The 22,468-nt window shown below is 43.8% G+C and overlaps 1 protein-coding gene across 2 annotated transcripts in view; it reads left to right on the plus strand.

The window, feature by feature from the left end:
- The first annotated feature begins 2,975 nt into the window (after window positions 1-2,975).
- The window catches only part of PKP2 (plakophilin 2), a 57,688-nt gene continuing 38,195 nt past the window's right edge, over window positions 2,976-22,468 (plus strand). Inside the window, exon 1 of one of the 2 annotated variants that reach the window (XM_053405602.1) lies at window positions 2,976-3,334. In XM_053405602.1, the coding sequence (XP_053261577.1) occupies window positions 2,995-3,334 (340 nt within the window). In that variant the 5' untranslated portion in view covers window positions 2,976-2,994. The remainder of the gene's footprint in view (window positions 3,335-22,468) is intronic. The other variant, XM_053405601.1, reaches the window with a different exon arrangement.

Raw genomic sequence — 22,468 nt, forward strand, 5'->3', positions numbered from 1 at the left:
TGATAGGTCATCTCCTTGGTTGCCTACAGTAAGTGAAAGACACTTAAAAAACCTGACAGCAATTGCAAGATTCTGACAACACGGTATGCAGAAGCAGAAAACTGTAATGTGGTTTTGCATCTGCTTAGCCAAACGTTTTGCTTAATAATATTTTGGACCTGAATCATGTGCTACCCCTCTCTATATTTAATGTTGTTTAGGTACAAATGAACAGAAAGGCATGCAGCACTTTCCCAAACAGTGAGAAATTCATTCATTCATTCATACATAATGCCCTCTCATAAAATATCAAGCAGTGTGTGGTAATGTAAAAACTTTTTAATTAAAATAAAACCCATTAAAAGCAGTACAAAACTATCATTAAAACAACTGGCTACTCAATAAGATTTTAAACAACTGTATAGGTCTGTCGGCATAAGAAAGTCTTCAAGAGACACCTAAAAGTCAACATTTTAGGAAACGCATTGCAGAGCAATGTGCCACGTCTATGAGACAGCATTGGAGACACTGGGTATCTTCGTCAAAATATTTCTCAATGTGATGTTACAATTAGAGCATGTTGAAGACACTCCTATTTCTCAAAGGAGAGAGGGTACCCCAAGCTGCTTTATTGTCAGACCGCTGTTCTCTCTTAGTTCAAACAGAAAAATAGGTTCCAAACTGGTTCTTCAGTCCTCCATTTGCCCTGAAGGAGTCACCTCCTGAAAGCTCAATTCAGCCCTCAGGAAAACCATGTGCCCTTTCCTGAAGGTCTTCAAGCAAAGACTGTTGTGGGCGGACTAAGCCCTTGATTTCCTGCACTGATTAGTAATTCTCCGCTTGTATCTTTAAGGATCCTGGTAAGCTTTTGTTCAAGTCTGTGACCACTCATTCACAATTCCATGATAAGGAATCTTCAAGAAAGGTTAGAATCTCAGGCATGGCTAATGGAATGTAGAAGTTAAGTGCTCTTAGAATGCTAACTGGAGAAGATAATAGGGGAGAGCCCTGGCCAAATTCAGCAGACATTCCTTCTGGGGTAGGGAAGGGGTGGGGGCTGGGGAAGCAAGCTTTGAAGATTTCCAAACATGGATTGACTTCTACCTGAAATTCCCTGAGACTGACAAAACCAGGATACCAATGTGCAAAGCATTGCATCACAGCTGAAAATAGTAATTCTGTGGAGGAAAGATAATTTGTTATCTGCACAGACGTTATCTGTCTCTGATATTTAGGAAAGTTTAGGTTTATGTGAAGTTTTCTGAAAGTTTAAGAATGAAATTGGCATGAGACTAAAATGTACATAAAAATGTTCACAAGTCTGTCAATGAACCTACTTTTTTACCTTGTTTATCTAGAAAAAGAATCACCACTTATTCTGTGCTCAACTGACAGAATCAGGTTGGGGGGTGAAGGGAATTGCTATTAAAAGTCACTGAGTTTTGTTTTGTTTTTAATGAGCCTCTTTATACCACCCTTTGATTCAAAAATTCCCAGGGCTTTTTGCTATGAACCAAGGCTGATCGCCAAAGAATTGATGCTTTTGAATTATGGTGCTGGAGGAGACTCCTGAGAGTCCCATGGACTGCAAGAAGATCAAACCTCTCCATTCTTAAGGAAATCAGCCCTGAGGGCTCACTGGAAGGACAGATCGTGAAGCTGAGGCTCCAATACTTTGGCCACCTCATGAGAAGAGAAGACTCCCTGGAAAAGACCCTGATGTTGGGAAAGATTGAGGGTACAAGGAGAAGGGGATGAAAGAGGATGAGATGGTTGGACAGTGTTCTCGAAGCTACCAGCATGAGTTTGACCAAACTGCGGGAGGCAGTGGAAGAAAGGATTGCCTGGCGTGCTCTGGTCCATGGGGTCACAAAGAGTCGGACACGACTAAACAGCAGCAGCAATACAAATCCCAGGGGAAATGACTCAGACTGAAATCCTATTCACCTCACTAGAAGTCCCACTTAAATCAATAGGACTTGCTTCTGAGTTGGCATGAGTCAATCACAACCAGCTAAAGCTGATCACCCCTACTTGCGAGCAGAAAAGACGGAATAATCTACTCTTCACAAACTGTTAAAGCAGGAGTGGCTAAAACACTTTGGGCCTCGGGGCCCAAATTCACCATTAGCTCATCCATTTTGTTTCATTTTCATCTTCCACTGCATAGAAATAGAGAGAGCAAAACTTTAATAATAATAATAATAATAATAATAATAATAATAATAATATCTTTATTGTCATTACGAAGAACATCTGGCGCACAACCAGCGTTGGATTACAAAAAGTGGCATGCATTGGCAGCACTTAAACCCTGTGCTTTTTTTCTGTGAGGGGACACAGGGGTACGCATACCCCTAAATTTCACTAAAGATTTCACTAAAGAGTGGATCTTTGCACTTTTGTCCATTTACTGTATTTGTTTTTCCTGATTTGAACTATAAAATGTGGTTTTCTTGAGTCAAAATGAGAGTACCCCTAAACATTCTTTTAAAGAAAGAAAGTACTGCTTAAACCTATGAGTTGTCAAAAATTAAACGGTGTCCGTGACCAACGTTACCAGGAAGGCCGCAGGCTTCCCACCACCAGCAGCCGCGTGTAAATGAAACACCGGACGGGCGCGGCGCGCTTTCCCGCCTGCACCTGTGTGAGGCCTGGCTCGCTGCCCAATAAACATTCAAGCCGATCGCGTCCGCCCCACCCGACGCCGGTTCTTGAATCCGGAGTCAGCCGAGCTGTGCGCCGTCGATTGGGACTTGCTCCCACGGAAGTGCCTGCAATAAAGTTCGCTTTATTATTCTCGGAGGGAAGTCAAGCTGCTGCTGCTGCACCGCTCACGACGGTTTCAAATTTGGTTAGCGAAACGTTACTGAACCAGGCCGGTTAAAGGTGAAGAGCGGCGCGCCCAGCCCAGGCAGGCGGGCGAGGGAGGGCCGGCAGGTCTGTCCTTTTGGCCCCGTCGGGCGTGGCGCTCCGAGGGGCGGGCGGAGGGAGGGGCCCGAGCTGCGCGGCCTCATGCTCTCCGCCAGGGGGTGGAGGCTTCGTCGCGGCCGCTGCAAACTGCGCTGGGCAGGTCCCTCAGGCACCGACGGCCGCCCGTCCTCTTGGCCGGCTTTTCCGACCTGCCTGCTCGCCTGCCCCTCTCCGGCCATGGCAGGTCCCGGCGTCGGCGTCGATTCTCCCGGCTACATCCGCACCGTCCTGGGCCAGGAGTTCCTGGGCGGGCTGGACAGCTCCACGCTGGCTTTGCCCCCGCAGCTGTCGGGCGGCCGGGCCGAGGCGCAGAAGTCGCTGCGCATCCAGCGGCAGGTCCAGCAGACCCTGGCGAGGAAAAGCAGAGGCTCCATGGTCAACGGTGAGTGGCCCTTTCCGGCCTCCCTCCAACTTTCTTTTTAATGAACAACCCCAAACTTTGGACGGTTTCTGTAGTCTCACCCCACCCGCAGTACGCAGCGTCCTTTAACTTCCCCCTCCCGCGGGGAAGTTTGATCTAGCCAAAGTTTTCAGAAATTAAATCTCATGGGTGAGGGCGTGAGAACCGCACTTTCCCCGTTGTAAAGCTGACCTAGAGTCGGAGCGTTGCTTCCGTCAAGCCTAGTATTGTCGGCACTGACCGGCAGCGGCCCTCAAGGGTTTCCAGACAAGAAGCCGGGAGTCATTGAACCCGCGACTTTCTCCGTGTAAATGTTTTCTTTGAGACTTTTTTTTTAAAGTGCTTAACTTGTGACTTTGTGGTGTGCATGCGTTTGACCAAGGCACAGTCTGACCCCCTCCTTTGGTAATCATAGAATTTTAGCCCAGTGGTTGCCATTAATTTTATTTTGATTTTATTTTAGAATGATATGATTTTAGAATGATGTGTTACTTTAATTGTTGTTAGCGGCTCTGAGCCCGGTTTCGGCTGGGAAGGGTGGGATATAAATAAAATTTTATTATTATTATGTAAACCTGTCTGGATTGCATTCTGTTGTGGATAATGGGGTGCGTGCCTTGGTGAATATTTAGGATTGCAGCTGGCCAGGTACTTTCCAGGTAATGAGGTCTTCCCACCATTCCTTCTTTGGCACCTTTCTTCAGCTTGTTATCTCCTTTGTCTCTCCTGCCCAATCTTTCTTCTTTCAAATACTTTTGGCTCTCCTCCCTCCCCCCCCCCCCCCGCCCCTCTTATCAGAAACTTGAGAAGGGGAGAGGGGTCTGTTTTGATTTTCCTCCAGATCTAGTACAGACGCTTTAAGATTTATAATCTGCATGGTTTTTACTGTGTAGCGGAGTCGGTAATTCAGATGTTTCTTCCATACCTGGTGGGGTGGGACTTAATGTTGTAAATATTGTAAAAACCGTGAATGAATAGTTGGTGGCAGGTTTGTTTTTAAAAAAACATACCAGATTTTCCCTGGAAAAGGTAAATCTGGATTAAATGAGGCAGAGTGTTTCAATGACAACCATATTGTGTAGATGCTGCCCCCATATTTATAAATGGAGAAGATTTAGAGAGGGAGAGAGAGGTGTTTTTCTCAGAGTAGACTCCCTGAAATGAATTAACCTGACCAAGTTAGGTCCATTAATTTCAGTGACTCTATTCAAAGTAAAACTTGAATACTACCCAGTGATTTTTAATGCATTAAGTACAATAATATGTATTAAATTGCTTATACTGTATTTCACACAGAAATACTCGTGTTACAACAAATTCTGTACCTGAACTCAAACATTTTGTGGCTTAGGTGTGCCATTCCAATATAATATGAAAGGGTTCCAGCCTAGATCATAATGAAGTTGTTGGTAGTATTCACATTTCCTACCTTATTATGTGTAATTGCAGTTATTTCCTCCATAAACATAATGCCCCATGTTTTATAGAGCTAGTAACATAAGGAAGGTAGTTAGTTATGTGCCAGCTTTGCAACAATAAAAATGCCCAATATGGTGGATGCAGTGGGACAACAACAGTGAAATCACAGTACGTAGAATTGTTTCTTTAAAAACAACAACACACAGTTGTCAATTTACAACATTGCAAGAGTGGTGTGGTTGCTGCTGGCATGTGATTCATTCCACGCTGCTTCTTGACTTTAGGATGTTGAGATCATGCGAGAAGAAACTGCAGCTGCTTTTTGCTTCTCTCTGTTTCCCAACCCTCCAAGAAGAGGCAACATTGGTGTGAGAAGTAGTTGCATCATCAGCTCCTCCCATGTGACCTCCAAGTTGAATCATTGCCATAGCATCCTGCAAAGTGACCACAGGGGAATGGGACTGACACTCCAATAGTGTAAGAGCTAGTCATGTGGGGCTGGGCTCTACAAATAACCTGCTTTGCACACGGTTGCTGTCTGTCCTGTTGTGGCTGTGCAAATTATTTCCGCTCAGTAAATAATCGTCTGTATCTCTGTCCAGAGTTTTATCTCTCAGTGGCGAATCTGCTGCCTTTTGTGCGTAACTCATTCGGCACTTCTTAGTGTGAAATCATGTTGCCACATTACCTCATTCATCAACCCGTGAGCTACATGTTATCTGCTCACTCACATAAAAGTTCATACATTTGGCCTTTCCATTTTAGGTCTTATCTGTTTGGGCTGTGTTTGCATGCGGCCCGTCTTGGCTTTCGTACAATTTCCCCCCTGCCCTGCAGGGCTGGTGACTCAAGGCTGAATGGTTCACCAGATAGTCAGTCTGAATTCTCAACCCAGTGTTTGACTCATGTATTTATTACCCCTTGCCCTGAAGGCACCTTTCCTAAATTGGTCTGCCTTCATCTGACTGCCTGTCCGCACATGGTAGGCAGTGTTAGAAACTCGGATATACGGTATATAAGCTAGGTGCCAAATGGTTCCTTAAACCAGGGTTACAGTTGCCAAAACAATGCCTAGTTGCCAGTATGGGGCCAGGCAGCTCAAAAGTCGTATTTTTCAAAACAACTTTTTGATTCCTGAAATACATCCTGCTTGCGCAGATAAAATATAACAGAATTCTACAGGATTTGTTGCTAGTGTGTGAAACAGTCAAGGTCCAAGGAACCCCCAGATGGTGGAGACGCCATCCTGGCACCTCAACATCTTCACTTGGTCACAAGTGGCTGATAACAACGTGCATAATGCGCCTGGTGAACTTTGAGCACTGACTGTAGGCATGTCATTAGGATTCTGCATTTGGATGGTGTGGACCAAGGGTAGAGAATGCAGTGTCCTGCAGATGTAGTTCAGCTTTTGTCAATCTCAGTTAGCATGACCATTGGTCATGACTGATGGGAGTTGTAGTCCCAACAATACCTGGAGTGCACTATTCTAACACAGGTATATACTACTACAGGAAATTGACAGGATAAGATCAGGTGGCCTTTGGCTATTCTGAGCTTCTGGTACATTGTGTTCTGGATCTGTAGTGCCAATGTTGTTCTGTGGGTGAATGGGTGGTCCAGCCTCACAGCAGTCTAGTAGACCAGATATGGGATGTCCTCAATTCTCTCCTAGCTCTGCTGAACACAGAGTGAGAACAATGTGATGTATTAGTTTGAGTGTCCAGGACTGGGGAGATCCAAGTTGAAATCCATGCTCAGCTATGAAGCTCACCGGGTTACTTGGCATCACTCATACACTCTCTCTTTCACACACACACACACACACACACACACACACACACCCTTGGTCCACATCAGAGGGTTGTTTTGAGAATAAAATGTGGGGCAGAAGGAAAACTTGGGACTCTTCAGAAGAAAGGTGGCCTATCAAGTGAAATAAACGAAACAGGACAATTTAAGGGCCAGTTCCCACATGATTTAATGATCCACCCAATGTTACTGGAAGCTGCACATGGCTGTTAAATGAATCTGATGTGTGGTTTCGAACTCCACCTATTCAGTAGGGAAGACTGAACCAAATGCATTTGCTTAAGATCACATGAGTGTATCCCACTGACATCTGACTTGTGTTTGGCTGGGATATGGGGGATGCCATGCCTAGACTGTGGAATTCCCTTCTGAGGACTTCCAACAGCTCACACAAGTTTTCTCTCTTAGCAGGCATTTCACTTGCCAACAGAATAAAAACTCAGAAGTCAAGAGAGTTTGCCTGCTGTTTCCCGATCTTTTAAAAATCCTTTAACAATTCTATTTCCTGATAGATTACTTACCTTGGAACCTAACTCCTCACTCCTTTCTTGGTGCAAAGAAGATAAATCAGGAAACCTTGGCTTTCCATTCTGTCTGAACCTAGGATCATGGTTTGTTGCTCCATAACAAGCCACAGTTAACCTGAAGCCACGGTTTGTTGTTGCATCGCCTATCATGACTGGTTGCAAAGCAACAAACCACAGTCCCACATCCAGATGTACTGGGAAGCCAAGGCTTCATGGTTAGTTTATCCTGTGTGCACCAGAGGAGAGAAGCAGGAACAATCGGGCAGCATCCTGCTCATTCCTGAGAAGCCATAAAAACTTTGGGTCATCCCAGGTGTGTAATTTGTAATTATAAAAAGAGAACTGAGAGAGAAAAGCTTCTGGGTGTTGAACAATGTCTCTGGTTTTACGGTGAATGCCACCCAATTGTTTACTCAGAGTGTATCAAAAGAGCTCTGTAAAATACTTATTTATCTGAAACCAGCCAATGAGGAGGCAAGGCAAGCTGGAACAATGCCTATGCATGCAAAGCTACCAAAATATACCTACAAAAGGGAAAGCTCCAGAAGCACTTAACTTTCTTACAAAGCATTTGCACTTGACCTGCTGGGACATTGTTATGTTACTTGGAGTTGTTTTGTTGCTTTTGGCCAACTTTGTTTTTTTCCAAGATGCTGGTATTTGGGGCATCTTGCATTTTTGAAATGTCAGGGATTTTGAGAGTATAATGTTCATAAACAAAAGCACGAGATGAAAAACTGAGAGAGCTTGCACACTCATTAACGTAAGCTAGATTTTCTACATAGAAGATTCTTCTGTGTAGGAAAGGCTATGTATTGCATGTGGTGACTCTACTTGTGTGCGCTTTGTTGGGTGTATGTCTGCTGGAAAGGCACAGAGCTGTGGCTACAGAGTTCTACCCTGCCTGCATGTTTGCGTGCATGCACTTATCAGATGTGACAGTCTGCACAGCAGACCATTTTAAGAATTTCCCTACATGGAAATGGATTGTCACTCATTCAAAACAAATAAGGACTTTGCACCTGACAGTTTCCTCCGCTGCATTGCTTCCTAGGGCCAACTGTATTCTGCACCTTTGAGCTTTATTATTTTCCGCAAGGTAGAGCAAGAAGAACAAATTGGTCTTGTTTCTGCTTCATAGTAAACTTAGACTTTAATGAATACAAGCAAATGCCTGTGTTCTTCTGTCATTTATAAATACTTTGAGCATACGTCATTGCAATTTGGATATTAATAGTAATCATGAGGACTACTCAGTTGAGGGCCTAATGACATCAATGGCTTCCTCTTCTCCTTCCAGATTCATACACCTTTAAAAACAATGTAGCATTAGATGTTTAAAGGGGGTGTAGGTGATCTTGCATCTTTATCGACTTTATGTGAATTACTGCTGGGATAGCTCAGTTGGTAGAGTGTGAGACTTAATCTCAGGGCCCTGGGTTCAAGCCCCACGTTGTGGGGGGAAATTCCCGCATTGCAGGGGGTGGCCTAGATGACACCCATGGTTTTTTCCTACTCTACAATATTGTGATTCCATGAAATATATCCTAAATGAGGGATTGCTCTGTAAATAAATTATTGCAGTCATGCTTATCTTGGAATACTTGGGGCAGGGCCCAATTTTGCACTGTGGTTTCCCTTTTGCCCTCCCTCAGTTAGACCGTGCTCTGGGAACATAAAACCAGCCGTTTATTCACAATTGCTGCAACGTTTGCCAAACAATAAACATCACTGAACAAATAGGCGTGTACGCAACAGACTCACATATTTTGAGGGTACCGGTCAGTTTCTTTCCTGCAATACTGTGTATCAGCATAAGGGGAATTATCGCCCTGATTACAAATTAGCCACAACCCCAGGGAGGGAGGAACAGGGAAATCTTTTCACTTTGAGGGCCACTTTTCTTTCTGCGCAGCCTTTTGAGGGCCATATGCCAGTGGGTGGGCAGGACCACAGGCAAAAGTGGGCGAAGCAACAGATGTAAAAGTAACCTTTGTACAGGAGGCTTGTTTCTACACATACTCTGACACACCCCTCTCTATCCCCGTTCAGACAATCAGCAGGCATTATCTGAGTTCAAGGATGAATTCCTGCCAGGCAAAAATATTTGCAGTGCAAATTGGGACAATGAGAGGTTTGGCCTTGGGCGAGAGAGTTTTGAAGGCCAGTGAGAGAGGCTTGGAGATCTGCTTTTTGTCCCTGGAATTGTGGTTTCCTACCCCTGAAATAACAGTGTTTATTTAGGACCACTCTGAAGGCATCCAAAGGCTATTGACAAACCCCATTGTTTATTTACTTCAGATACTTTTATTGTGGTAGGTTCCAAAATGTGTTGCATCTTAATTCTTCAGTGTTATGAGCTACACTTTCTCCTTGTGTGTGCAGCTTAGGGATAGGCCTGCCAACTCTCCAGCTTTGAAGAAGAGACATCTAGTGTTAAGGCTGTAAAGCCTCTCTTCCTTCTCGCATTGAAATCTAATCTCCCTGCTTAGCCTTTGTTCTCCATAATTGCTTCTGCTTTGAACAAACCTGGGAGAGTTTTCTGGCACCTTAAAACACCTAAATCATTTATTGTGGTGTAGCACCCTGCTTGTGGTTAACGCTTAGCTGGAATGAAATATTCAACGCAGCAATAGAGAAATTAAAATAATAATTTATTTGTCGGACAAATAAATAAGAGGCACAGTGGTATATGGTTACCAAGCTCTGGCCTGGCCTCCTGCCATTATGGCCAGCACTTATATTCCCTCAGCTCAGCCCCCTTGCTCCTCCTTTGGCTGCCTCTGTCCAATCAGCCTGGTTAAAATTCCTATTGGCTGTTTGCTAGAACCAATCATAAAAGATACACCCATTTCCTATTACCTTTTATGGGAGACAAAGAGCTATATATTCTTCTATTTATAATTGGCAAATAAGTAGTCATATATCTTACATTTACCTCGACCAGGCACCTTAATTACCAAATAACCTTTTGCCCTAGACTAGGCGCCTTAACTAACATTTCATCTTTTGCCCTATTGCCCTATTCACTCCAAAACAGATGGTGGCTAATGGTTCTAATTTTTATCTTAAACAGATATTTTGGGTTCACCTCCTCACACATTATCAATGAAAGATCTCCTTCTTTGGAGGTCATTAAGCAGAGGCCCGACAACCATATGTCAGGAGTGCTCCGATGGCGTCTCTCTGTCTGGCAGGGGTCCGGACCCAATGGCCCTCATGGTCTATTCCAACTCTTCTATGATTCTATAATTTCTTACTTTCTAAATCCTTTGCATAATTACATTTAAGCCAATATATTTCATAACATATATAGATTTTTAGAAGAAAGGGAACTTAGTAAAAGCTAAGCTAAATTCTAAATTCTCTGAAGCTTCAAAGCAGCTTCAGAGAGAAGCCTCTTCCCTAGCCAGCTGCTGTTTGTATTAGCTCTTGCCCTTTTAACCTTAGGAAGATGTGGCTCAAGTTTAATGGGAGGCACAATAATTATTACTATTTTTGCAACCTTGATTGTATTCTATAATTTGTATGGTCAGTGTGACCTTTTGCTCCCAGCCTGTTTTATGACCGCAATAAACCAAAGGGGCCTCTGACAAAGACCTTGCCTGCGACAAAGACCTTGCCTGCTGGTTTCCTGTCTCGAAAAGAAACATTTGTGAATTTAAGCTCATTTTTAGAATACAGGAATCTGATCAAAATATAAGCCTTGATTAAAATGCAGGCTATGATCAGATGCCGCATTCCCCCCTTTCAAGCTCAAGGACCTTCCCAAGTGTCCTTGATAGCTTGACCTTCATCATATTCCTGAGGTAAAGCTCTGTATAGGGCCATGATATGAGATAAAGTTTCATTTGAAATCATCTTGCTAATTGTACTTCTAAAACATGAAATGATACATGGCACCATACATAAAACCATTACTACTACCGTCAAGAAAAACAAGCAAGACAATAGTATCACCAATTGGTGAGCCATCCCATATCCCATCCTTCCCATGTTTGTACTGGGACATGTGCTATATTCTCCATCTTTGTGGCCAACACACGGATTGCCTCACCATTATCAGAAATGTTAAAGCAACAGGCATTCCCTGTCAAGTTCAAGACTCCACATAGGCCTCCCTGCCTGGCAAGTACATAATCCATTCCCATTTTCAGCTGCAAAATGGCGGCTCTACTTTCATCCAACTGTTGTGCAATAAGTCTCAAACTCTGGGCCGTTGCATTGGTTACAAGTTCCACTACTGCTTGCAATCGAATTATTCTGTTTAGATTATAAATAGGATCCCGAGCCCCTTGTATGAGCTCATCAGGATTCCAGGAGGCAGGTTCATAATAGGCTATAATGCGCTCTGGTGGCCAATCATCAGTATCGCTCCAACTTTGGGTACTTCCTCCTGCTATATGAGGAATATCAGCGTTTCTTCGTGTACGCTTGGCTGAACTAGTGGGCATAATCCACATTGGTGGTAATACCCATCCCAGGAAACAAGTCCCACTCCATTTGGAAGGGAGTTTCTTGTATGCCCATTCTCCACATATCCACCACAACCATCGGGTCTGAGGTTTTTGGTATGTGGAGTGCATAAGGCGAAATATCAAAAGGGGTACAGAGTTCACAGTGCAGTATGTTAGATTGCCTTTTTCTGTCACAGTTATGTTCCACACCATTTTCCATGCATGAATAAAAGGAGGTGCACAGGGCAAGGTATTCCGAGTTCGATAGGTAGTACCGTTTGCCCAGGTTTGACTATTCTTAATATAATCCCAAGTATAGTGGCAATGAGAAGAGCCTATCATGGTAGAATCAGCTGCCTCTGATGATTTATGTACACAGAATTCCCCTTGTACAGGTATAACTCGTATTGGTTTAGTTGAGTTCCATCCGGGGAAATTCTGTACTTCTGTTTGGTGTGGCATTTCGCTTACCATACCAATGGCATTTAATGGTATTGGTAATAAGGGCATACCTCCCTCTGAATCATCTGGCCCAAGAGAGCAAACAAGACAATTGGTCCTATTTGTAACATTGTAACATCTCAGCTAAGCCTACCCACATATTGTGGTCATGGCGGAATCCATATTTAGCAAATTTGCTCAAATTCAAGGACCCTTCCCCTTCCCAAGGGATCAGGATTAATAATAAAATCATGTTGATGTCTAGTATATGCATTCCTTCCACAAAAGATTACCTTATTGTGATAACAAAAAAATATTAGTCCCAATATAATTCCTCCAGTGACAGAAATGGGGAACCACCAAGACCAAAACATATATCCCAAGGATCCCCAATGAGTAATATCTCTGATAATTGTTCCACAGGGGGGGGCAGTCAATCAATTGTATAAGAGAATCTTCCCGTTCACAATCGCTGGTTCAGACGCTCCTCAAGCTTCAGGCGTGCGCAGGTCAGCCAGCTTCCAGGTTGTGGCTGCAGCAGGCCAGTCGTCTAATGTTGCCCGTGACCTAGCCCGTTCCCCGTAGGGCTAGATACAGGGGTTTTTTGGAGAGAGTCAGTTTAAAAAAGGATTAGAGGGGTCACCTTTGCACGTCCAACTGCCTTCGGATTTCTTCAAACGGGAGTGATGAATCCAGGGGGTCACCTCAGCTACCTTCACCGCTATTGGAGTATAGAGCAAGATGGTGTAAGGTCCACGCCACTTAGGTGCAAGTGGATCATGTTTCCACTCTTTCACCCATAGGCTATGCCAGCCTGGAACTGATGAATCGGCTCGGCAATGCTGCACGGCGTGTGCTTGAGGGCCCACCTGTTAAGATAAACAACAACAACAAAAACACGGGAGAGAGACAAAAACACAGGAGAGAGATTGCACTTGTCCCTGTGTCACATGGTCTCCTATTTGTTTGAGGTCAGCTGGAATATCCTGAACAAAGGAGGGTGGCCTCCCATACAGGAGCTCAAAAGGTGACAACTTAAGTCTTTTTGTGGGTGCGCACCGAACACGAAACAGTGTTATGGGTAACACATCATTGCTGTGGCCAGCATTACCATCTTTTCTTTCTGCCACTTCTTCTTCTCTTGTTTCTCAGCCTCATCCCTATTCCGATAAACTCGGCGTGCAATGGCCATAATTTGGCTCATCAGCATCCCTTCCCATCCTTCTGATTTCTGAATTTTCTTACGAATGTCAGAAGCACACTGGGCCACAAAAGTAGCAGTAATCATTCTGCTGTTTTCAGGGGCTTCAGGGTCAAAAGGAGTCCATATACGATAGGCTTCCTGCAGCCTCTCTAAAAAGTCTCCCGGACTCTCATTAGGTTTCTGTTCTACTTCTGAGACTTTAGACATATTAGTGGGCTTCTGGCATGCCCTGCGGATACCTTGCACAAGCGTCTGGCGGTAGGTGGTAAGCCTGGCCAGGTGAATTGCATTGTTTGGATCCCAATTAGGATCTTCCAAAGGAAAGTTATCCTGGAGATGACGGTCAATATTAAAAATATTTCCCATTCTGGCCTGCTCACGCAAATATATCTGTGCCTTTTCAATTATGGAAGCCGCCCAGAGTGGCTGGGGAGGCCCAGCCAGATGGGCGGGGTATAAATAATAAATTATTATTATTATTATTATAATTATGTCTCTTCTTTCCTCAGTGGTGAACAGAGTATTCAAGAGTTGGCGGCAATCTGTCCAAGTAGGACTATGAGTATTTACTATTGAAGTCACCAAGTCCATCATAGCCTGAGGTTTTTCTGCGAAAGATGGGGTGTGTGTTTTCCAATTCATCAGATCCGTAGTTGTGAATGGAAAGTACTGGAGGGTCGAAGTTCGAGGTGGCCGTGGTCTGGGTTACCCGTTAACCAGCACAGGCTCCTCAAGTGCATCAAATACTCTTCTAAGAGGGGCTACTACGTGACCTTTCTCTTCGCTTTGCTCTAGGGGCCTCAAATCATAGGGGATGGTATCTGCCCCAAGGCGTTCTTTTAGCAGCTTTATACGCCTGGCTCTATTGCTTGCTGACCGATCAAGGTCTCCCTGTAACTTCTGTAATAGTTCTCTAGGATTTGGATGTACAGGGGTTTGGGGTGGGCAATTGGTTGTTCCACTAAAGGAGACTGTAGATGGAGTTCTACTGGGACTCACAGGTGGAATAACCACTTCTGCTTGGGCTTTATTATAGGACTCCAAGGCCTCCTGAAGATATTTATCATAATCTATCAAGGAATCAAGTTCTGTGACTCCACCCCCATTATTCATTCCACTTTCTTGCCTTGGGGTTACAACTGGTGGAGTATTTGGATTAGGCTCCCTTCGATGTGGAGCATAGGGTGGAGGTGGAAGCACCTCTTCCTCTGGTCCCTCAAAAATGGGTTTGAGTTTATTTGGCAAGATTCCTTTCCTAGCTTCGGCTTTTACAGCCAATAATTTGCATCGTTGGACTTTGCATTCCCTTATCCATGGAGGATTATTATTTAATGTGCTCAGCCAAGAATCTATATATGAAAATTGTTCTGGGCACCCTCCAGTTTCTTTGGCGATATTAGACCAAAGTTTGCTTACTAAATTTATATCAAAGGTTCCCTGAGATGGCCATTCAGTATTTTGTTTCGGCCACTCTAATTCACATAACGTTCTCAAGCGCTCTGGCGTCATTTTGACTCCATATGCCCCTGAGAAGGCTTTCTTAAAATTATTTAACATACATTCAAGAGGTGTATTTCCCCCCTTTGAACCTCCAACTCCCATTATATGGGCCTGTGAAGTATCCACTCAGTCACTCACACACTCGCCTTACTGGGAAACGAAGTAGTACCCACTCCACACTTACAGATTGTACTTTCTCACACATACAATGCGCTGGATACTTCACCACACTCTACCTCCCAACCTTTCCCTTTTCCCTACATCAGATCACCATCTGATGTACCCAGCCATGTAGCGTACTCAGTTTCCCCTTACTGAGACGCAGAAGTTTGATCAGGACTTCTCTTCCTCCTAATTAATTGGAGGGCCAAACCCTTTGTGCACTTACCCTTAGCTGGTTCCCAGTTTATTTCTCTGGTTACCCCCGGTCCGTCGCCGTTGGTGGGCAGGGTATCAGACAGACGAGACTTCTGCGTTCCCCTGGAAAAATGTTCCAGTGCGCGCTGGGTAAGCAGTCAGTGGTCCTCCCTCTTGTACCCTGCCCAGTAAGGCGATGGGGCTGCGTTCCAGCAGACCACTTATCCGAGTCACAGAGGCACCATAAAATGTAGCACCCTGCTTGTGGTTAACGCTTAGCTGGAATGAAATATTCAACGCAGCAATAGAGAAATTAAAATAATAATTTATTTGTCGGACAAATAAATAAGAGGCACAGTGGTATATGGTTACCAAGCTCTGGCCTGGCCTCCTGCCATTATGGCCAGCACTTATATTCCCTCAGCTCAGCCCCCTTGCTCCTCCTTTGGCTGCCTCTGTCCAATCAGCCTGGTTAAAATTCCTATTGGCTGTTTGCTAGAACCAATCATAAAAGATACACCCATTTCCTATTACCTTTTATGGGAGACAAAGAGCTATATATTCTTCTATTTATAATTGGCAAATAAGTAGTCATATATCTTACATTTACCTCGACCAGGCACCTTAATTACCAAATAACCTTTTGCCCTAGACTAGGCGCCTTAACTAACATTTCATCTTTTGCCCTATTGCCCTATTCACTCCAAAACAGATGGTGGCTAATGGTTCTAATTTTTATCTTAAACAGATATTTTGGGTTCACCTCCTCACACATTATCAATGAAAGATCTCCTTCTTTGGAGGTCATTAAGCAGAGGCCCGACAACCATATGTCAGGAGTGCTCCGATGGCGTCTCTCTGTCTGGCAGGGGTCCGGACCCAATGGCCCTCATGGTCTATTCCAACTCTTCTATGATTCTATAATTTCTTACTTTCTAAATCCTTTGCATAATTACATTTAAGCCAATATATTTCATAACATATATAGATTTTTAGAAGAAAGGGAACTTAGTAAAAGCTAAGCTAAATTCTAAATTCTCTGAAGCTTCAAAGCAGCTTCAGAGAGAAGCCTCTTCCCTAGCCAGCTGCTGTTTGTATTAGCTCTTGCCCTTTTAACCTTAGGAAGATGTGGCTCAAGTTTAATGGGAGGCACAATAATTATTACTATTTTTGCAACCTTGATTGTATTCTATAATTTGTATGGTCAGTGTGACCTTTTGCTCCCAGCCTGTTTTATGACCGCAATAAACCAAAGGGGCCTCTGACAAAGACCTTGCCTGCGACAAAGACCTTGCCTGCTGGTTTCCTGTCTCGAAAAGAAACATTTGTGAATTTAAGCTCATTTTTAGAATACAGGAATCTGATCAAAATATAAGCCTTGATTAAAATGCAGGCTATGATCAGATGCCGCAGTGGCATACACATTCATAGAGTAGAGCCCACCAGCTGGTTAAGCATACTGTAGTCAACAAAATATTAAATCTTAATATATAATAGAATCATAGTTGGAATATTCACAATATTCTCTTCCACATTTGCAGACAGGCATGGAGCTATCTCTCTGAAACTGGTCCGCCAGCCTTCTAGGAAACCTTAAAAATGATGTTCCTGGCAATTAAAGAAAGTTGCCCAAGAGCTCAGCTAGCCTGATAGAATTGCCGGAGCCTGCAAGCTAACCAAAATGAACTTTGTGTAACCCAATTGCTAGATCAGAGCAGAGCCCTTACAAGCCCAGTTTGCTAATTAAATGAGATAAAGCTGCTGAAGGAAAGCCACTAAATCTATCTCTAGACAGACATGGTATTCATGTATTTCTGGCAAAAAAAATTAGCAGGAGATGCCTAAATTAGATTAGTTACATACCGAATAGAATAATAAGGAATTGTGTTAATGTTTAAAACTCTGCTTTAAGGATTCTGATGCTATGTTTATCTGTAAAGCAGGGTAAATGTAAGACATCTTGATTTTAAGGCTGAAGTCTTATTTGAATGTTATTTGAATGTTTTTAAACAAAATTTATACACTACTCATTTGTAATAAAACCTTTAGGTGTTTTACAAAAAACAAAGCAATTGTCCAGTAGCACCTTAGAGACCAACTAAGTTTGTTCTTGGTATGAGCTTGTGTGCATGCACACTTCTTCAGATACACTGAAACAGAAGTCACCAGACCTTTATATTATAATAATAATTATAATAATAATAATAATAATAATAATAATAATAAGGGAGGGGTATTACTCAGAAGGGTGGTGGGAATGGGTGATTGGCTGATAGGTGTGGTAAACCTGTTGACGACTGTTAACGACTGCAGTTGGTCTTACAGGAAAAAGCAAGGGATGAGATGGCCAAAAATAGCTTTATCATGTATGAGATAAGAAAGCTCATACCAAGAACAAACTTAGTTGGTCTCTAAGGAGCTACTGGACAATTCTTTATTTATATATATATATTTCTACTGCGTCAGACCAACAGAGCTACCTACCTGAACAAAAAACAAAGCATTCAGATTATCGATACAAGACTGTTAAAAACAGGTATTAAAGACATTCAAAAGATAATCAACACAGGCTTTCGGAAATCTGCATGGGTTTTTGAAAACAAAAGAAAATCTGCATAGGGCTTTCAAAAACAAAAATTGTTTAAGCATGCCTGACCACAATATGCTTTTTGCATATTGCTGGCAAGATGCCCAACATCCTGTTAATTTGGGGACCAGGAGGCTGTGTGAAGGAGCTGTATAAGATAAGGGTCCCTGGGGAGGAAACAGAACAGATTGCAGACACTGCAGGATCCCTGCGAATGTGTTGCTGGGCTATTCAGCATCAGTTGTGAAGTGAATCTTTGCACAGCCAGTGTTGCAAATGCATTGGTTCCCTATCCCACGCGAGTGGATGGCAACCATTCACTCATGTGAGAGAAAGTCAAAACAGGTGCTCTCTAAGGCACCAGAGATGTGAGCCAATCTACCTTGTCTCTGCTAGCAATTCCTGAACCATGCCTGCTTTAATCTACATTGGAACGGGATGGATGTTGATAACTGGCTTCTGGATGTAAAGGACCTGGAGCAAAACGTTGCAGTGTGTTCTCCTTCCTAACAGGATCCTTTCTGTTCAGGCTTGCGGCCAGCAATTCCCTCCGAACAGGGCATTCAGCTCCTCCCATTGGACTCCTCTCGCCTCCTCTCCCAATGCTTGAATATCTGCAGGGAGGATTCTAATGGTATTCTGCTGAACAGGGTTAGAGTCTCCAGACTTTCATGCTGAATGTATAAAGGTTGGGACAGGAAGGGGTGGGGCTGATTTGTGCAAAAGCAGCACCTGAACACATACACACCCTTACCTGATTTGAGCTGCACAATGAAGGCTTGTCTTTCTTTTCCAACTGACTTGGCATTCCATGGTGACTGAGTGTTCACTGTACTCATTTGGTTATTGGGCTGGTTGTCTGTAAAAAGCGTTATTGTGCCTCTGCAAACATCAGTGTTCGTCTGAGCATGCTGATAATCTCCTCCTTTCTCAGTGGCCCTGTTTTAGATCCACTTCTGTCAGCACGCACCACCTGAGTTCAGTATTAGATGTGAATCCCACCCTGCACAGGTGGAAGAACAGCATCCATTTTTTAATCCACATCCTTACAACTTTCCTGTGAGTTAGCTGCAGAGCCGGCCCATCTATTAGACCAGGGACATCCAGCTCTCAAGAGACTGCGATCTACTCACAGAATAAAAAACTGGCAGTGATCTACCCCTTTTGGGGGTGGGGTTCAGGTCAAAGCTGTTGGCCTTTTTTTAGAGGGGCAGGTCTTTAGGGGGGAAAGGAAAAAGTCGCTCACCAAAAGTTTGCTCAGGAAACAATCAGCCTTTGGCAGAGCAGCCAAGCAAATACATCGTACCTCGGGTTACATACCCTTCAGGTTACAGACTCCGCTAACCCAGAAATATTACCTCAAGTTAAGAACTTTGCTTCAGGATGAGAACAGAAATCATGCTCTGGCGGCGCGGCAGCAGCAGGAGGCCCCATTAGCTAAAGTGGTGCTTCAGGTTAAGAACAGTTTCAGGTTAAGAACGGACCTCCGGAACGAATTAAGTACTTAACCTGGGGTACCACTGTACTTTATGCAACAGAAAATTTAATAAATGATAATACTGGGGGTGGTATTGTCTGTTTGTTATTATGGTATGTATTTTTGTCTTTTTATATTGTAAACTGCCCTGTGATCTTCGGATAAAGGGAAGTACAGAAATTTAATAAATAATAGTAATAGCCAAAAACAAAAAAAGGAAACAATCAACCTCACAGCGAAAACTCCATCTTTCGTTCTAGCGATCATGCGCGAATGAAGGACAGAGCGAGGGGGTGGTGCCGGGTGCTCTTTTTCCCCCCCACAAAGGAAAAGTGTGGGCACTTAGAGAGCCCACAATCGACTGCAATCGACTAAAACCTTCCGGGGATCGACCAGTCGATCACGGTCGACCAGTTGGACATCCCTGTATTAGACGAATGGGTTGAGTATGAATTATACGAAGGCTGTGTGTGTGTGTGATTTATTTGTTTTTGTTACATATTTTGTGTTTTTTATGCTGTGAACCACCCGTGATGAAGATGAAGGGTGGTATGCAAATTTAATAAATAAAAATAATAAGCAGTCAGAGACACGTGTACACACCTAGGAAGATTTCCAAAAAGGATTGGGAATTTTTCTGGCTTATCTTTCCCCCAGCCTCAAGGGCCACCTTTGGCAGGTGGATGGGGCTACACTTTACAGAGTACCTATGTAAACTACCATTGTATTGTCAGACGATGGCAGGTGATTGACAGGTGGGTTGTCCCACCCATCTGTCAAAGTCCCTTGTGCAGCACTTGCCAAGCATCTATAACAGCCAGTTGAACCAACAGCCAGTTGAACCACAGTGCAAGGAACTTTTCCAGCCCTATGCTTAACACTTGGGGAAATGCTGAGTGAAAGACTTACTGTGGTTCCTGGCTTTCAGGTGTTTAGGAGCCCCCATACATAGTACTTTGCAAGCCAGCAAAAAGCAGGATTTATTCCTTCTGCCTGTCAGCTGACAGTGGGACATACAATGTCAGGTGTGGGGCAGGTGGCCATCATTTGAGTAAAACGGCCTCGTGGGTTAGCTCAGTTGGTTAGAGCATGGTGCTGATAATGCCAAAGTCACAAGTTTGATCCCTGTATGGGTCTAGATGGCTAGATGATTCATGGGGTCCCTTCCAACTCTATGATTCTATCATTTGGCCAGGTTTGGCCCAAAGGCTGGTGATTCCCCACCTGTGGTTTTATAGCACCATCACTGGAACTGCAGCCTGCTCCATTGGAGTGGATATCTGTGAAGTTGGTTTACAGTACCAGCCTAGCTGAACGTTGCTTCTGAGGGCACAGCTCTGATTTAGTCCAATTAGAGATAGGGCAGTGGTTGATTTATCGCCCTGATTAAGATGGCAAATGCTTTAAGCCCTAATCTGTAGAAACTTAAATTGAAATCTCGGTTAACAACTGATCATCCACAAAACCGTTCCTTGAGGATTATCACTTTCTAATCTGATGCTGGACGTTGCACGAATGCCATCACAGCAAATGTACAGTATCTGTGTCAGTGGTGGATATGGACAAGCATCTTCTGTTTGCTGATCTTTGGCTATATGTGAAACAGGCAAGCTATAAACTGTTTCATTTTCCGTGTGAAATTTTTCCCATCTCAAGATCATTTGCATCTTTACTCTAACTGATCTTGCACCTTCTCCCTCTGCTCTGTTTGCATGACGTTTAGTCTGTTGTTTAGAAGCCAACCCTGAGGCCAGGGCCTGCGTATTCTGAATCGAAATCAAAACAATACTTTATAGAGCACCTGTATAAACTATCATAGGACTTGCCTGATCTTCTATGGAGTGACGCACAAGGCATGGGGTCAGTTGAAAAGACAGCACTGCAGTATACAAAACTGGGAAGGGTAGAGGTGTTCTGTGCAGTGCCTAGTAGCAATCGGAGTGGACTGAGAGGAGTAGGACAGAGGAACAGCAACCCAGGTCACAAACTTCTGTCTGTCAACAGGATTGACTTATCCCATCACATCAGTTCACTGTGGTAGCTACCAAGCACTTCAAAACCACAAACACTGAGTTTCAGTGCTTATACACACCATCCCCTAAGGAGCCAGCTAGGATCGGCTTGTGACAGAGGAGTGGGAGCCCAGTTTGTACACTAGAAGTACCACCACTCTTTGCCTGAACAGGGGGCTAACAGCTGGCACTGTCATTGGACAAACTGACTGCACAGGTTATTATAAGCTTCTGCATTAGGTGCAGGTAGCAGGACCTACAACATATGAACCAGACACACCTCATCAGTTACAACCGGTCCATCCATCAGCTCTCCTCATCTACCTGTGGGTGGTAGCTAGTGGCTGTGTTTTCAACATGCATTCCCTGTGCTTTGCATAGGAATGTATAAACCAGCCTGGTGCACTCCAGATATTTTGATCTACCGCAGCTCCCATCAGCCCCAGCCAGGACATAAGAGTTGTGGTCCAAACCTTCTGGAGGGCACGAGGCTGGCGAGGGCCGGGATGGAGTGCTACACTAAAAGATGTTTCTCTAGCCTTTTCTCTGAAAATATCCAATGAGGGAAATCCCACAGTGTTCTCGGCTAGGTCTCCTCTTAAGGTTTTGACCAAGTAACCTCTTTCACCGCTTTTTAAAACCTGCTGCCATCTAGAGTAATCGCTCCCAGCTTTTCTGACCTCAAAAGAGTCCCGCAGCCCCATCATTGCATAGACAAATAATCCATTTTAATCAGCAGACTTGATTTGCTGGGGGACCGTATGTTGAGACATACAGCCTGGGAGAAATTTTTGTTTAAAATTAGGGCAGAAACCAGATTGTGGCTGAGGAAACAGAGCAACAGTTCAAATAGCATGACCTTGTGCTCTCTGCCTCTCCCATTTTCAATTGAACTACTTAACCTTCCAGGTATGGATGTGAGAGTTTCATTAACTCTCATTTCTTCCCTGCACACCATGTGCCATATGTCTCCTCTAAATTTGCAGAATTTTGCTGGTTGCCTTTAAAGTAATGTGAGGATAGGGATTAGAACAGTATTGCTTGCTGTGTTTGTAATTGAGTGATTAAAGAGATGTCAAAGCAGGGAGATCGGCTGTAGAGGTAGAGGAATGAGAAGAAGCACAGCGCTTTATGGACACACCCACAGCATGAAAGTGTGTAGTTGTCATCTTGCATGAACAGTTTAATCACCTATGGCAAGGATAGACTTGCAAACTGTTGTGCACTTCTAAGATATTGTTGGTATTGTTGCTCTTATTATTACTGACCTCACTAATGTAACACATTTATTTATTTATTTTATTTTATTCATATTCCTTCCAT

Source organism: Podarcis raffonei, chromosome 10, assembly GCF_027172205.1.
Source record: "Podarcis raffonei isolate rPodRaf1 chromosome 10, rPodRaf1.pri, whole genome shotgun sequence".
NCBI classification, from domain to species: Eukaryota; Metazoa; Chordata; class Lepidosauria; order Squamata; family Lacertidae; genus Podarcis; species Podarcis raffonei.